This window comes from Typopeltis vanoorti, chromosome 19, assembly GCF_054136105.1.
Source record: "Typopeltis vanoorti isolate ZY-2024b chromosome 19, IOZ_Tvanoo_1.0, whole genome shotgun sequence".
In the NCBI taxonomy this organism is placed as follows: Eukaryota; Metazoa; Arthropoda; class Arachnida; order Uropygi; family Thelyphonidae; genus Typopeltis; species Typopeltis vanoorti.
This window is the reverse complement of record NC_143567.1, coordinates 94,348,228-94,366,305: the sequence shown is the minus strand read 5'-3', so window position 1 is coordinate 94,366,305 and position 18,078 is coordinate 94,348,228. Positions and strand designations below refer to the sequence as shown.

The 18,078-nt window shown below is 33.5% G+C and overlaps 1 protein-coding gene across 1 annotated transcript in view; it reads right to left on the bottom strand.

Moving 5' to 3' along the window:
* The window catches only part of LOC150096364 (protein odr-4 homolog), a 180,940-nt gene that overhangs the window by 31,444 nt on the left and 131,418 nt on the right, over positions 1-18,078 (bottom strand). Inside the window, exon 8 of the mRNA XM_090409180.1 lies at positions 14,455-14,542. Coding sequence (XP_090265306.1) covers positions 14,455-14,542 — 88 coding nt within the window. The remainder of the gene's footprint in view (positions 1-14,454; positions 14,543-18,078) is intronic.

Here is an 18,078-nt window from a genome sequence, read left to right as displayed (position 1 = left end):
TCGCTTTTTCTTTGCCATCAATTCTTGATATTTTTCTTTGGAAGAACAAAATTTACAAACAGATAGATGGAACTGCTATGGGTTTCCTCACTTTTCACTCCTATACCGAATTTTCACATTGAAAATTTTGAAAAACATGCCATAGAATCAGCTTGCCCCTCAAACTTTCTATCTGGCTAAGATATATAGATGTTGTTCATTATAACTAATTAATAACAGAAACAAATTAATTCATTTTATTTCTAAAATTTTTGGAAATTTTTGTATTGATAATGGCTATAATTTTAGCCATTATCAATACAATTATAGGAAACCAATTACAAAAAAGAGAGCATCAACTGAAAGTGTGCGATATTATATTATTATTATTATTGTTGTTCCGGGCAACTCCAAGGAGTCGACAGACTCATCGAGGGAGGCCCTAACATCATGTCAAGAACAACTATTCGACATTGACACAGTATCTATCATACCTTGCCTTGAACTCATTCACGGTCGTAGCACCCACAACAGACTCTGGAAGCTTATTCCACTCATTCACCACTCTCCAAGTAAAAAACCTAGCTCTAACACCCTTGTCAACCACGCTCTTGCCCAGCTTCCATGCATGGCTCCTAGTCCTCCCACCACCAGTCATATTTTCAAAAACATCTTCATGCGCACTTTATATGCACTATCAGCTGCAGGAAATAGCTCCATCTATATAGATATCCAAAAATAAATTAGTTAATAAAATGTTTTTAAATGTATAATTAATTACAATTTATGGAACACACAATAAATAAATAAATGAGTATTAGTCAGTATAACTTCCCAAAATCGAGAAAGTTTAAGGCAATCATTTTTGTTAAGGTTTGGATTGTGAATGTGTGTTTTTCTTTATACAGTCTTTCCAGAATAAAATAACTTTTATGTAATACTTTGGTCTTGCTCTAACGAATCCTGTGTTTTGTAGATAATACATGGTTTGCCAAACTGGATTTATCGAGTTCTCTAAGTGAAACACATTCTTGATGTTCTTCCAGACGAATTTCTGCAGAATGACCAGTCTGTCCATAATAACATAAAGCCATAGTGGCAGAGAAGTCTGTAAACTCCAGGATAAGAAAGAGGAGGATATTTATCTTTAGGCGTTAAGTTTACAAACTGGACAGAAAGAGACTTGTAAGTCAATCTGTCGAAGTAGTCTTGCTATTTTTTCTGAAAGTCCTTTAAACATATGGATACAAATTCTGATAACTTCTTCTTTGAACTGAGTTAAGACAATGGCTATAATTATTGATTATTTTATTGATAATTTTTGTATTATAATCATTAGACACAAAGGTAGCTCTGGTAACAGACAGTTCTTTGTTTAGAAGAGAATCTGTAGAACATATTTTATGAGCTCTGTCTACACCATAATCGACAAGGGTGATGTGAGTTAGAATCAATGTATTTACCAGTATAATTTCGTTTTCTGTATACTGAGAACTATAGATTCCCATTTGGTTGACAGAGAATGAGAACATCCAGAAAAGGAAGACAACTATTATCTTCTACTTCCTAGGTAAATTTGACTCTTGGGTTTATTGAATTAATTTTTTCAAGAAATTCATGAAGACTGGACAAGGAGAAGTTCCATACAGCACATTATTAACATACAGTATCTGTACCAAATCAATGGTTTAGGTGAAAAAAATGTCCAGAATAGGCTGTTTGAAATGTTCCATACAGTAATTGGCTAAAGTTGGGGAAATGAGAGACCCCAATGGCCCTCTCTGTCAGTACAATTTGTCCTGGCTGCTGAAATATCCTGAATTAATGACAGAGTCAAATAATTTTACAATGTCAGGAAGAAAGTCATTGTGAAGTAATTCAATCATATCTGCTAGAGGGATATTTGTAACGAGCGAGGCTACATCATAACTTACTAGTCTGTGGGCTGTAAAGTTAATCGTGAAATTTTATTCTTAAATTCTACTGAATTTGAAAGAAACAGATTTTCCTGTAAATGCAGAGAGAAGATTAGATAGGTATTTTGAGAGTTTATAAGTTGGGCATCCTATGCAGCTTACAATAGGTCTCAATGTCACATTTTTTTAATGTAATTTAGGAAGGCCATACAGTCTTGGAGGAAAAGCATGATGAACGTTTAGCCTTTTTACTGTTTCTTCAATCCAGAAATAAACTTTGTCCAAAAGGCTGTTAAGTTCATTGATTTGTGATTGAGTTGGCTCTCTATCAGTGCTTCTGTATATAGAATGATCTCAAAGTAGAAGATTAAGTTTTCTAACGTAATTGTTCTTATCATGAGATACAGCTGTGCACACCTTGTCGGCCTTACTAATAAATATGTTTTTGTCATATTTCAGAGAAGATAAGAATTGAAATTCTTTTTTTAGAAAGATTGCATACAGGCGATATTGATTTAAATAAAAAATGCACTGCTTGAAATCTAATTTTACTTGCTAAATTATATGAACAGTTATGAGGCCTTTATCTATATTATACATAAATCCATGATTGGAATAGTGTTTTTGGAGCTACTGCATAATCAAATCCTTTAGATAATACTGATATTTGATCACCAGATAAAGAATGGCCTGAAATGGCAGTTTTTGAAAAGTCAATCTGGTTATTGATTTGCATATTTTTCTTATTCAATAGAGACTGAAATTTCTGTATAAGACATTATTTGACAGACATAAAGACTTTATCAGCTGAGTCAAAAGAAATCTTGCAAACAGTATCAAATTCTTCCACAGATAATATATTACACAATTCGATCGTAATTATGATTGATAAAAAAAATAAAAAAACCGTTCCTTGCTTCTTGGACCTGATTAATAAGTAACAAAAAACTGTATGCCTGTAAATACAGTGTGCTTGAGGCGAGTGGAAAATTTCTTTAATTCTGCAACAAGTTAGAATTAGCTGTGCTCTCCTGCAGCATTTTAGAAATCCCATTCTACATATTAATACATTTGGCCCTCTTTAAAGTTATTTTCTTCTGGAAAGGCTGTACAAAGAAAGCTGTGGCACACATTCACTATCCAAACTTTTAATAACACTGCCCTTAACTTTCTAAATTTTGGGAAGTTACACTGACTAATACTCACCATTCATGTGCTCTGTAAACTGTAATTAATGAATTTTATATTTAAAAATATTTTATTAATTAATTTATTTTATTGGAATTTATTTTTTGGATATTTATTAATACAGATGGAGCTATTTTATTGCACCTGATAGTACATATAATGCACTTTTCACTGAATTGATGTTCTTTTTTTTTTGCAATTGTTTTCCTATAATTGATAATGGCTATGAAACATAGTCGAAAATTCTACAAATAAAAAAGAATTAAATTATTATGTTTCCATTATTAATTAGTTATAATGCATTCTTCAACTTAAACCTCGATTTTTGATCAATGTAGATGATGCATTCTCTATTTGGCCTCATGGACCAGACACATTAGATTCCTCCCTCTGTCACCTCAATGGTCTACATCCAAGAATCCAGTTTATGATGGAAAGGAAACTAACAACAGTCTATCCTTCCTAGACAGCACAGTGATACACCTGAATGGTAACCTCTCTTTCACTATATACAAAAAAACCCACTCACACTGTGAATGTATCTTCACAGGTTACAACATTACTATTATTTCTGAGTCTTCTGATTATAAACAGAAAACGGATATATTTCTATGAGATTGAAAAAACAAATTCAGGAATACAGAAAGTTCACCAAGAGTCAACTCAACTCTTCGTCCTATCACTGACTGCATGGGTCACCCTGCATAGAAACTTTTGAAGTTTCTTTTAAAGCTCCTCTACTCCTTAACTGGACATTCCTTTTCTTATATTAAAAATAGTCACTTCATATGAAAAATTAAAGACAAATTTAACAAACTGAAGGTACTGCAATGGGCTCTTCAATTTCCCCCATCCTTGCTAGCTTCTATTTAGAAATACTGGAAGAAAAAATTTCAATGATTAATCCAAAACCTTTGATATGGCTTCGCTATATGGATTGCTGTTTGGAATAATTCACATGAACAACAACAACGTCTTCTTACAAAAAACCAGTAACCTTCATCACAGAATCAATTTCACTACGGAACTTGTATCAAATGGGACTATATGTTTCTTTGATGTCCTTATAAAAAAGAGAATTGCACAGTTCCTTATCAACATCTATTTCTTGCAAAACTTCCTTCTCGGGATGGTATATCTATCACACTTCAGCTCACCATCTCTCACAGAAATATGGCATAATTAAATGCATTCTTTCAAGAACTCATGTTATCATCTTTCTTTGTTTGATCTACTTCGAAAAGAAATTTCCATGAGCAAAGAAATTGGCATTCTCAATGGTTACAACCCCAAAACAATAGAGATGATTATCAACTGTTTTTTTTTTCACCCTCTATTAGAAGAGAAGACTCATATAGAATAACCATCCCATACATTCAAGGCATTTCAGAGTGCATTTCTTGTACACTAAAGAAGTTTAATATTTTCACAACTTTCAAGCTTGTTAATTCAAGCTCTATGATAGAGCTTGATAAACCCCAAAAGATAAACTTCCACCTCTACTGCTACTTGGAATCTATTCAATCCCATGCAACTGCAGGTTATTCTATTTTGGATAAACAGGCTGATCTGTTTCTATATGCCTTTCTGAACATCAAGCCTACATTACCTCCAAGAAACAGAACAAATTGGGTCTAGAAGAACATGAGATTACTCACTAAGAAAGTATCCTGTGACTAATACTAGTCACAGGATACTTTCTTCTGCATCGAACCTTAAATTAATATAAGATTTTACTCCAAACCTTACTTTTGTCATCATCATCATCATCAAATTCCTGCCATGTACCCTCAAGGGGTGTACAGGATATGATAGTACTACATGAAAAAAATTACATCATTATTAATTTCCTATCTAAAATTTTCCTCCAAATCAGTCTGTTACTTGTTAAGACTCCAACATTATCAGATCTTATATTTCTATCGTCTAAAGCACTTTGTACCGTATCAATCCACCTATATCTTGGTCTTCCTCTGGGTCGTTTTGCTGCCAACCTGGCAGAGAACACGTGTTTTGCTAATCTTTCTTCGCCCATTCTGTTTAAGTGACCATACCACCTGAGATTATCTCTGCTAACACATTCCTGGATGCTGACAATGTCAAGTTTTTTCCTGATATCCTCGTTTTTAATATGATATTGCCATTGATGCCATCTGTTCACGCCTATTATCTTTCTCAGGACTCTCATATCTGTGGTCTCTAGTCTTTGGTCAAGTGTTTTACTTCTGACCCAGCTCTCAGATCCATAAGTTAAAACTGGTTTGAACAATGTCTTGTATACAGCTAATTTAGTCTTACGACTAATTTCCCTCTTATTCCATATGAATTTATTCAGTTGACTTCCCACCATACCAGCTTTGCTGATTCTGATGTCTATTTCTATATTTAATTTACCATCTTCAGTAAAAATCGTGCCTAAATAGCTGAAATGTTTTACATGTTCCACAGGTTCTCCATTCACAACACAGTTGACATTTTCAATGATTCTGCCTATTTTCATTATCTTTGTCTTTTTATTGCTGACCTTCATACCATATCTATTACAACAGCTATTCAATTTAGTCAGAGAATCATGCAGACTTGTAGCAGATTTATTTAGAAGTATAATATCGTCAGCATAAAGCAAAGAGCTGACATTAACATCTCCAATTCTGATATCATGTTTAATACCACTTTCCTTCATAATGCGATCCATATAGATAATGAATAACAGAGGGGATAATGTACATCCATGTCTCACACCAGATTTAACATTAAACTATCTTCCTGTACTTCCTTCAATTCTAACTGCTGACTTACAACTCAAATAAAGACTAAGTATTGCTTGATATAATGCCCCATTGACACCATATAACTGCAGTGTATTGAATAGCTTCTCTCTTGGCACTTTGTCATATGCCTTTTCCAAATCGACAAAACTTAAATACAGATCTTTGTTATATTCCCATGCTTTCTCGACTATTTGTCTTAAAGTGAAGATCTGATCCTGACAGCCTCTATTTGGCCTGAATCCAGCTTGTTCTTCACCAAGCTTTTCTTCCATAATTCTTCTCAACCGTTTCTCAAGTATACTTGCATAGATCTTGCCAGGAACACTCAGTAGGGAAATACCTCTGTAATTCTCATATTCAGTTTTATTTCCCTTTTTATATATGGGTACTATGAGAGCTCTACTCCAATCATTGGGAATTCGTCCATCTGTCCAGGCTTTCTGAACTATGCAGTGCAGCCACTGTAAGACTCTTATACCACCATACTTCAGCATTTCTGGTCGAATATCATCTACTCCTGCTGCCTTTCCACATTTCAAGCCTTTGATAGCTTTTTCTACTTCAAGCATGGATATGTATTCCTGACTGCATGCCTGGTCAGTGTTTTTTACCACTGTGCTGTCATCACTGCTTGTTTCATTTAGCAGTTTTTCAAAGTAATTACTCCATACTTCAAGGATATCCTTTTCTCCCGTTTTCATGTCACCTTTATCATCTCTAATTCCTCTTACAGCACTCTTTCCTCCATTCTTAAGCTTCTTCAACAACCTCCAGAATATTTTGCCACCTTCTTGATATTTATTTTCTATATTCTTGCCAAAATCCTCCCATGACTTTTGTTTAGCTAGTTTTACACAGTGTTTAGCTTTCTTACATTTGTCTCTATATTCTCTAAGAGCACACTTATTTGACAGGAACTTTTGATATGCTTTCTTCTTTTCCTTCACTGCTTCTTTAACTTCCTGTGTCCACCAGGGAGTTCTGATTTTTTTTATCCTTACAGACAACCTCATCACATGCCTCTCTGGCAGAATCAATCAATGTTTTCTTCAGAGTTTGTCACTGAATCTCCACGGTTTGATTCCTGTTCTGAAACTCTTTCATTTTTTTCTTCAATAATCTTTGTGTATTTTAGTCTACAGTTCACATCTGAGAGCTACTCAACTTTTATTCGCTTTAAAACTTTCTTACATGTTATTCTTTTCAATATGAAATTCAATTTTATCCTGCTCAAGACTAAATAGTGATCACTTCCAATTTCGAAATCTCTGTACACTCTGGTGCCCTGCACCAGGGAGAAAACATCATTATCAACAATAACATAGTCAATGAGACTTTTCTTATTCCTAGCCTCTTCTCTCCATGTGAATTTGTGCACATTTTTATGTTGGAATATGGTGTTAGTAATAACCAGTCCATGTCCTGAGCAGAAATCCAACAGATATTTGCCATTATTATTAGCTTTGGTCCTTTCTCCAAATTTTCCCAAAATAATTTTGTATGTCTCACAATCATTTCCTACTCTGCTATTTAGATCCCCAACAAGGACCAACTTTTCATTTTTCATTGTGTCAGTTGCTTTTTCTAAAGTCTCAAAAAACTCCTCCACTTCTTCTTTAGTAGAACCGTCTGTGGGACCATAGGCACAAATAAGTCTCGTTGTCCAGTTCCCCATTCTCATATTTGCCCACATTACTCTATTCAAGACTGACTGCCATTCAAGAAGATTAGCGTCGTATTTTGTGTTGAATACTATGGCTACTCCTTCTTTTCCTTGATTGTCATTGCCTAAATATAACATTTTGTATTTATTGCTCAGAAAGATCTCACCAGTTTTGGTCTTTTTTTGTTTCAGTCACCACTATTATGTCGATCTGGTACTTATCTAATTCCTCAGCAAGCTCCATTTCTTTGCCATTCAGGCTTCTTATGTTGATAGTACCGATCTTTAACTCTGGTGATGTTGGGTTGGGGTTTGTTTTCAGATTTGTTCCAGTAGCTGACTTTTTGCTGTTCACCCTGGTTCCCTGGCGAAAACAACGGGGGCCTTGTTTAACCGGGCGACGCCCCAGCCGGCATGAAATTTTGTCATGTTGTACCATCATTTTTTATTTTAGTTTAACCAATAAGAATACAATTTGGTCGGCTAAATCCCAAATTGCCAGCCCATCCTCGTCCGTTCAGTATCCAAGTAGATACCCAACAGGGTGCACCATGAGAAGGTGAGGATTGGACATTAGGTCAGAAGCCCTGGTCGGTTCTCTGCATTCCTTTAAAGGCTATGTGGAGGTCTCCTCTCAGTTATACAGCTTTGACCCTTAAGCACCCCAGTACTTTTGTTTTGGGCCTTTATCAATTTCTACATTCCATTCACTATTATTACTTGTCATAGTATCCAGATGTGAAATATAAATTGAATTCACTTGATGTTTTGATCACTTCATGTATCTCTTCTTGTTTACTTCCTATGTTTTATCTCAAGAGGCAGTCTGCTACTGTTTTCTTTTTTCTAGGAATATAGTAAACCTTAAGATTAAATTCTTGTACTTCTAAACCCCAACGTATAATTATCTGATATTTGTTCTTCATGTTACTTAGACATGACAAGGGTTTATGATTGGATGTAATCTGAATGTCTTGACCACATAACAGATATCTCAATTTTCTCAAAGGACATAATACAACTGCTAATGGAATTTCATTTTCAATGGAAAATGAAACACTGGCAATTCACTTCTGAGCTGCTCAGTCATCTACTCAGGATTTTCTCCATAAATTTCACTAACCTGTTAATGAATTTCAGCGAGCAAACATTTCTGGCATTCCAAAATGTTATCACTGACTGTATCTCACAGCTAGAGGAATTTGGGATTTTTGATTATCTTACTGATTTTACAACATAATGGCAAACTTATAAACACAAAATGAGAAGTGACAATATATTTGTTGTATACTTTTTGACAGTACAAGTGGCAAGTGCATCCCTGCTCCTGCCACTTGTGCTGCTGGTATGCATGAATGGAACTTACCGTCATGTACAGTAAGTTAGTTTCTGGAGATGCCTCATATTAGTGCATCACATAAAAAATGTTACAAATACAGAGACTACAAACTGTCACAATTTGATATGATCCTGGAGAAGCAGACAATTTGTATGAAAATGCCAGATTTTCATTATGAATGGGATAACCATCAGCATTGTGTAAAAAAACAAGCGGCAGCCAATTGGGGGAAAGGGAACTTAATTCCAGGGTCAAAAAATATTCTGTTCATAAAAGTTTAGAGGACCCAAATAAAGTGTTTTTTCTGCTGCTTTGTGATTCAAAATGAAGCAAACTGTTAAGGCACAAGACAATAATAATAATTTTTAAGTATCTTTGCTACAAAATTTCGTATTTCAAATAGCAATTGCTGCTTTATCTTCCTTGTTTTAGGTGATATTGGTGAATTATATAAGAGAACAAAACAGCAATTTTAAAGGGGAAAAAATTTCTTAAAAATTTTTTTTATTAATTTTTTATAATTAAAGATTCTCAATAAACATTTACATATAATCAATACCTTTTCATTTTCTTCTATTTTCAAATTATTTTATTTATAATTTTGCAAAAATACTACTTATATGGTCATTAGAATCAAACTTGAGCAGCTTTCAGAGGTGAAATGCGAAACTCAAGTATGCAAATATTATTGAAGTGAAAGGGAAAAATTTGAAAATAAAATCCCCATAGAGCCTTATTTGTAAATTTTGAAGGAAAAGTGACCATTCAGCCTGAGAAGAATGTGGTGATTCATAAAGATATAAGGATAGAAAAATCAGAACTTCATAGTGAATTCAAGAAGCAGCCCTGGAAAAGAAATCATCAAAAGTTCCTGGCAAGTAAATAAGCATGTACCTTTAGACATTACAGACAAAATGTAAGAAAGCTAAGTTTTGTGTAAAAGTACACATCTGTTTAAATAAATGTCTGACATTTGTCCAAACAAATGCATTGAAAAAAATACTGAAGGTAAACATCATGTAGAAAGAGCAATTTTTTTACACCATTGATTGGTTTAATGCTTAGAAATGAAGGAAAAATTGTAAAAGGAATCAGAGATGATAAAAATAATACAAAAACTGAAGATAAAGATATTTAAGGATAACCAGCAATTATTTTGAAAAAACTGCCAAATAAAATAAGCAGTGGCAGAAAGTGGTTGAAAATATTCAAGAGAAATATAAGTTAGGTGGAAATATCAATACTTGAAGTAGAAAAAGCTAACAGAAACTAGGAACATAAAATGCAGCTGATATTCAAAAATAAATGCTCAAATATGTAGGTATAAAAATTGAATAGTGGTTACACCACAATTGGACTGTTTGTTCAGAAGGCTTAATTCCAGATGACTGGAGTAGAGCTATCATAGTATCCATCAACAAAAAAAGAGAAATAAAACTGAATGTGAGAATTAAAGATGAAGTTCCTTATAAATGATTCAGGTAAGATTTATGTACACATACTTGAGAAGTGTCTTCCACAATTTTTCAGCTAAGAAAAATTGTGGAAGACAAACTTGAAGAAGAATAAACTGGGTTTAGCCAAAACAGGGAATGTCAGGATCAGATTTTTACTTTAAGATATACAATTGAGAAATTATGGGAAGATAATATAAATCTGTAAATCTCAAAAATGTATATAATTATGCACAAGAGAAAAGCTGCTAAAAGTCCAGTTATATTGTATAAATGAGATATTATACAGAGCAATAAAACCATGTTCTGTAATTCCTTAGTTACCTTCATAATGTGATCCATAGAGATAATGAAGAACATTCTGATTTTGATATGAGAGATGCTGAATATCTCATATCAAAATCAGACATAGTAAACCAACTCTTTTACTATATACAGATGATGTTATACACTGACAGAAATCTAACAAGGCAATGATAGACAAAATCTCCACAGGTACTTGAAGCAAAGCAAATTTTATGATTTATTAAAGGAATTACTGCTGTAATAACAAATGCAGTTTGAAAATTAACAATAAAAGCACACAAAAAGTATGAAAATAGGCAGAAACATAGAAAATGTGAAGTCCATTTCTGATGTACAATCTATATAACAAGTAACATATTTCATCAATGAAGGTACAATTTTTAATAAAGATAAACAAAATATAGAAAAATTGACAAAATGAATAAAATTGGTATCATGCGAGTTTTTGCTGAATAAGTTTATATGATCAAAAACAAGGAAGTACGATTCAACACACAGGACTTGAAATTGGAAGTGACCACTATTTAGTCTTCAGCAGGATAAAATTGAATTTCATATTGAAAAGAATAACATGTAAGAAAGTTTTAAAGCGAACAAAAGTTGAGCAGCTCTCAGATGTGAACTGTAGACTAAAATATACAAAGATTATTGAAGAAAAAATGAAAGAGTTTGAGAACAGGAACCAAACCTTGGAGATTCAGAGGCAAGCCTTGAAGGAAACCCTGATTGATTCAGCCAGAGAGGGATGTGGTGAGGTTGTCTGCAAGGATAGAAAAATCAGAACTCCATGGTGGACACAGGAAGTTAGAGGCAGTGAAGGAAAACAAGAAAGCATATCAAAAGTTCCTGGCAAATAAGTCAGCTTTTGCTCTTAGAGAATACGGAGACAAATGTAAGAAAGCGAAATACTGTGTAAAACTAGCTAAACAAAAGTCATGGGAAGACTTTTGCAAGAACATAGAAAATAAATATCAAGAAGGTGGTAAGATATTCTGGAGGTTGTTCAAGAAGCTTAGAAATAGAGGAAAGAGTGATGTAAAAGAAGTTAGAGATGATAAAGGTGACATGAAAACGGGAGAAAAGATATCCTCGAAGTATGGAGTAATTACTTCAAAAAATTGCTAAATGAAACAAGCAGTGATAGCACAGTGGTAAAAAACACACAACAGGCATACAGTAGGAATACATATCCGTACTTGAAGTAGAAAAAGCCATCAAAGGCTTGAAATGTGGAAAGGCAGCAGGAGTAGATGATATTTGACCAGAAATGCTGAAGTATGGTGGTATAAGAGTCTTACAGTGGCTGCACTGCATAGTTCAGAAAGCCTGGACAGAGGGACAAATTCCAGATGAATGGAGTAGAGCTCTAATAGTACCCATATATAAAAAAGGAAATAAAACTGAATATGAGAATTACAGAGGTATTTCCCTACTGAGTGTTCCTGGTAAGATCAATGCAAGTATACTTGAGAAATGGTTGAGAAGAATTGTGGAAGAAAAGCTTGGTGAAGAATAAGCTGGATTCAGGCCAAATAGAGGCTGTCAGGATCAGATCTTCACTTTAAGACAAATAGTTGAGAAAGCATGGGAATATAACAAAGATCTGTATTTAAGTTTTGTCGATCTGGAAAAGGCATATGCCATGGTGCCAAGAGAGAAGCTATTCAATACGCTACAGTTATATGGTGTCAATGGGGCATTATATCAAGCAATACTTAGTCTTTATTTGAGTTGTAAGTCAGCAGTTAGAATTGAAGGAAGTACAGGAAGGTGGTTTAATGTTAAATCTGGTGTGAGACAAGGATGTACATTATCCCCTCTGTTATTCATTATCTATATGGATCATATTATGAAGGAAAGTGGTATTAAACATGATATCAAAATTGGAGATGTTAATGTCAGCTCTTTGCTTTATGCGGACAATGTTATATTTCTAAATAAATCCGCTACAAGTTTGCAAGATTCCCTAACTAAATTGAATAATTGTTGTAATAGATATGGTATGAAGGTGAGCATTAAAAAGACAAAGACAATGAAAATAGTTAGAATTGTTGAAAAATTCAACTGTGTTGTGAATGGGGAACTTGTGGAACAAGTAAAACATTTCAGCTACTTAGGCACGATTTTTAGTGAAGATGGTAAATTAAATATGGAAATAGACAATAGAATCAACAAAGCTGGTATAGTAGGAAGTCAACTGAATAAATTCATATGGAATAAGAGAGAAATTAGTCGGAACACTAAATTAGCTGTATACAAGACAGTGTTCAAACCAATTTTAACTTATGGATCTGAGCGCTGGGTCAGAAGTAAAACACTTGACCAAAGACTAGAGACCGCAGATATGAGAGTCCTGAGAAAGATTAGAGGTGTGAACAGATGGCAATATCATATTAAAAACGAAGATATTAGGAAAGAACTTGACATTGTCAACATCCAGGAATGCATTAGCAGAGCTAATCTCAGGTGATATGGTCACTTAAACATAATGGGCGAAGAAAGATTAGTAAAACAAGTGTTCTCTGCCAGGTTGGCAGCAAAACGACCCAGAGGAAGACTAAGATGTAGGTGGATTGATACGGTACAAAGTGCCTTAAACGATAGAAATATAAGATCTGATTATGTTGGAGTCTTGACAAGTAACAGACTGATTTGGAGCAAAATTGTAGATTGGAAGTCAGTAATGATGTAAATTTTCATGTAGTACTATCATATCCTGTACACCCCTTGAGGTACATGTTAGGAATTTGATGATGATGATATTTTCTAAATCAGAAATTTAAAATGTTTTACATTATTGATAAAGAATCTTTCACACACAAAATGAACTGTTACTCAAACAAATTTCATAGCTTTTACTTAAGCTTTAAATTAAAGAAATATTGTATATTGTGCCATATTTCTTTAATTTATTGTTTTACACCAACTGTACATCATTGGATCTTTATTCAATTAGGAAACTGACACCAGATATGTCAATAACTTTTCCCATCCCCCTTAGACTTACAAACGCTAAATAATGTAAAACGATTCATGATTCAGGTTTATCGAATCATGTGTCCTCTTCCTCTTTGTAACCGGAGGTGACCAATTATAAAGTTCACTAAATGCCAATGTATTCAAATTATTTTTTTATTTTAAAGGTACAGACTCCACGTATTTAGATTATTATAAAGATTTCATTTAAATGACATTCAAATAAATGTAACATTTTGAAATCTAAATATTCATTTTGATTTTCATTTTTACATAACATACTCTTCTATCTTATGTTTTCCATTCTGCCAATTGTTTTGTGTTCTGTTATCAACATACAATTTCCAGCCATTGCATTTCTTCTGTTTCTCTATGATTTCTCTACTTTTTCTAGCAATTTCTTTTGTGTTGTATCTTGCAATTTTTTTTTTTTAAATTTTTTATTTCCTGGAATTTTCTTTGTTTCACTTGATATCTTTTGTTCTCTTTTCCATAATTTCGTTAGTTCCATGAGAACAGTGTGAGCAGGGGGATCAGTATTTTCCCCCTAAAGTCATTATAGCAAACCATGTGTTATGTAACAGTCTCTGGTCCATAGATATTCACTAAATGGACCATAAAAGAATGCAGTGCAAGCATGTACTGCATTCTTTTATGCCACTTAGGTCTCCACTACCATCCTGCTTGTTGGTGCTATATTTGGGTATATAACAACGATTCAAATACTCTTAGAAATGTCTTTTTAATAAGAAAAGGAGGAATGACATACTGGCAATAGCTGATCAGCATATGCAAAACAGTTAGATAACTTAGCTAGTATGGAAAAAAAGAAATGTGGGTTATATCAGCAATTTATGTATACCTTGTTGTTCTTCATCTATAAGGAGTAAATCTTCACAATGTATTTCACATCTTGAAGTAATACTTCTGATAACATCCTGTTTCAAGGCCTGTTTAAGGAAAATTTATAAAAGTTATTGAAACAAAATTTGAATTAACATAAAATCAAAAATACTCTTCTGTATTTCACTGATTTATAAATATACTGCACTTCAATAAATAAATATAATCCTGCCAAAATTCTAGGACAGGAAAATATTGAATAATGATTCAATTATTTTATTTGAAACAAATAGCAACTAATAAATATACCATATAGTTAAAAATATAATCTAACTTTCAGATTAAAAAAGTAATTTTTTTTTTAATATTAGCTCTTTTCACATAGTTTAATCTGGAATCAGGATCTCTTCCTATTTCAGATCTCCTGCATACTCTGTGATTTTAAGAAGACTCCTAGTCTTAAAATCATGACCAGTTATTTATCTGAATCAATGGCCAAATATTTTCTTAAAAAATGATCCAAACACTCAGAAATAGCTCATATAGTATTTTTATAACCAATATTTATTGGTATAAAATCATGGAACAAATAGAGATTATTAATAAAGATTACTAATAAAACATGGCCTTCATACCACATGCTAAATTAGCAATTCTGATCAGCTCTCCTAAGGATAAACTTTATCCACTAGCATATCCTGGAGTGTATGAAGTTCCTTGTGACAGTGACTTGGCCTACTATGAGCAGACAGGAAGATCTGTTGACATCCACCTTGCAGAACATAAAAAATACATCAACTACCATTATTATGGCAAGTCAGGACAGGCAGACCATGCTTTGGATGGCCCATCAGACAGAATTAGGTGGAAGAAAATCAATGTACTATTTAGAAGTCATTACAGATTAGAAAGATTATTTTTAGATTCAGCCATGGCTATGAAGAATTCTCCTAACCTGAACAAGTATGGTTGCATTAATTTGCCAAAAAAAAAAAATTGGAAAACTTATCTTAAAATCGACTCCTACATACAGGGCCCCCAAGTGGGGGGTGACATCTGAGACTTTTGTCACGGGCCCAGTATCAAAAAGGGCCTGACCGTCGGGCCCCGACATATCACATAACTGTGTTTATAATGCATGGTTTTAATTCTCCTAATAATACAACAATGATAAAGGATAATGGCATATCGAGAATGATACTGTGTTTTGTTTTAGACAGACGGCTATGCTCTTTAGCTTGCCATGAGTGTCCAGAAGACACTGATTCTCTCATTGGATTGCTGTAGTTATAGCGGGTGATGATGTCAATAGGTGTTCATGCAAGGTTGTTGCAGTCGGCTGCACTAGCGTAGCCAACTGCAACAACAGTGAAGCCCGGACCACAGACTTGTCATGGGCCCGAAAATTTCTCTCAGTGGCCCTGCCTACATAGCTGTAATACTTTTTTTTTTTTTTTTTTTACATTAGAGGGTGCCAAATTAGAACTTTAGACTTTTTTTGTACATTACAGTTTAAATTGTTTCATTTATTCATTGTCACGTATAAACTATAACATACTGCTTTGTGCTCTGAAGATGCTGATTTGAAATTCAGAAAAATATAAGGCAGTTAATAAACATCTCTTTTATAAAATAGTTTGTTTGGTGTTGTTAATACTGTTAAAATAAGTTATGAATACCCTTTATGAATACAAAGATTAACAACAGCAGAAATGAAGTTTATGAGAAAAACTGCAAAGTATACCCTATTTGATACAAAAGAAACGAAGATATTATGAAAGAACTAAACCAAGAACCAGTAATTGAAAAAATTAAAAAATATAAACATAGATGGATGGAACACGTTCAAAAAATGAAAACAGAAAGATTACCAAAACAAGCCTTAAAGTACAAGCCATTAGGAAAAAGAAAACCAGGACGTCCTCTTAAACGATTCAACGATGACTTCTAAGGCCGGAACAGGCCATACTAGGCCTAAATCCTTGATACGTATGATGATGATGAATGAATACCCTTTACTCCTCTTAAATGTAATGTCAGATTTTTCTTTCTTGTTTCTAAAGAATATACATCCTGATCCTGAAGGATGAGGATGTATAAATAAACACCCTTATTGCTTTAGACACTTTTATTTTTATGATAAGTGTACTGACAAAAGGCTAGAAAGAGTTCATTATAATGGTTGGCTGATTATTAGGAGGGAAAGGTTTTATTAAGACTTATACACAAGTTATACATATATACATAAGTTATATCTAAAATTTATTACAAATACTGCAGAAATCTCTCTGAGTTGTCTATGTCTATAAACTTCAGATGTTTTATCAAGATATCGGACTGTTAATACAAGGAGCCCAAGATATTTATCTCTCTCCCCCTAGATCTTTATAATCTGGGAAATGGCAAACATAATAAAAATCAGTCATTATTATGATGCGATTTCAAAAAGGGAGATAAACGAAGATCTACGAAATCTTCACATGCATTATCCAAAATAGAATCCAGACCTTAATGAAAGACAATAGGAGAAGATCAAGCAGGATTCAGATCTAGAAGGTCTACTATAGACCATATTTTTACAGTTAATAGCCTGGCTGAAAAGTACTGGGCATACAACTTGCCTATATACCACAGTTTTATTGACTTCAAACAAGCATTTCATTCCATTGCCAGGAACAAAATGATAAACATCTTAAAATCTATGATGCTAGATTCAGAACTACAAACCTTTATTATGAATTTCATAAAGATACCAAAGCAACTGTCAAATTTAATAAAATAAAAACAGAAAAATTGAAAGTAGAAAAAGGAGTCATGCAGGATTGCCCACTCTCACCATATTTATTTATTATCTATCTCGAAGAAATTTGCAAATCCATAGCTGAAGAAAACAGGTCTACAAATAAATAGCACACGAATATCAACCATATCAAATATGCAGACAATGTTATTATTCTTGCAGAATCTAAAGAATAATTCGAAAAACCTAAAACAATGAAAATAGGAAGAGATGAGGAAAAAATTTCAATAAACTTAGAAAATCACATACTTGAACATATCTTGGCAGTCCCATTACTCACAACTCGACAACCCAGAAACAGAAAAAAAAAGGCTTAACAAAGGATGGTCTAATATGAATAAATTAACAAAATATGGAAAAATAACAGCAGTTAATAAAACCATTATTATACTTGCAGCAATGTATGGAACCAAGACTTGGACACTCAATCAGAAAATCAGACTATTCCAAATAAAATGCTTAAGAAAAATAAATAAGACTCACTGGTCAGAACACAAAACAAATGAGCAAGTCAAACATGAATTAAAATATAGAGAAGATATCATAGCTATAATTCTTAAAAAGCAATTAAGATGGTTTGGAGACACCTCCAGAGAATGTCGTTTCAAAGATTATCAAATATAGTCTTGAATGGAATCCACTGGAGGATGATTAAAGTAGACCAAAAAGAATTTGGCTAGTCTTTGAAGGAAAGGTCAATGTTATCAACCTTAAGCGATGTGACAGAAAAGGCCAGAAATAGAACCAGATGGTAAAGATATGTACACGGAAGACTCAACCCGTCAGCTGAAAGATGAGAAAGATTATTTGGTGAGGGGGGGGAGTGAAAGATTAGTTATCACC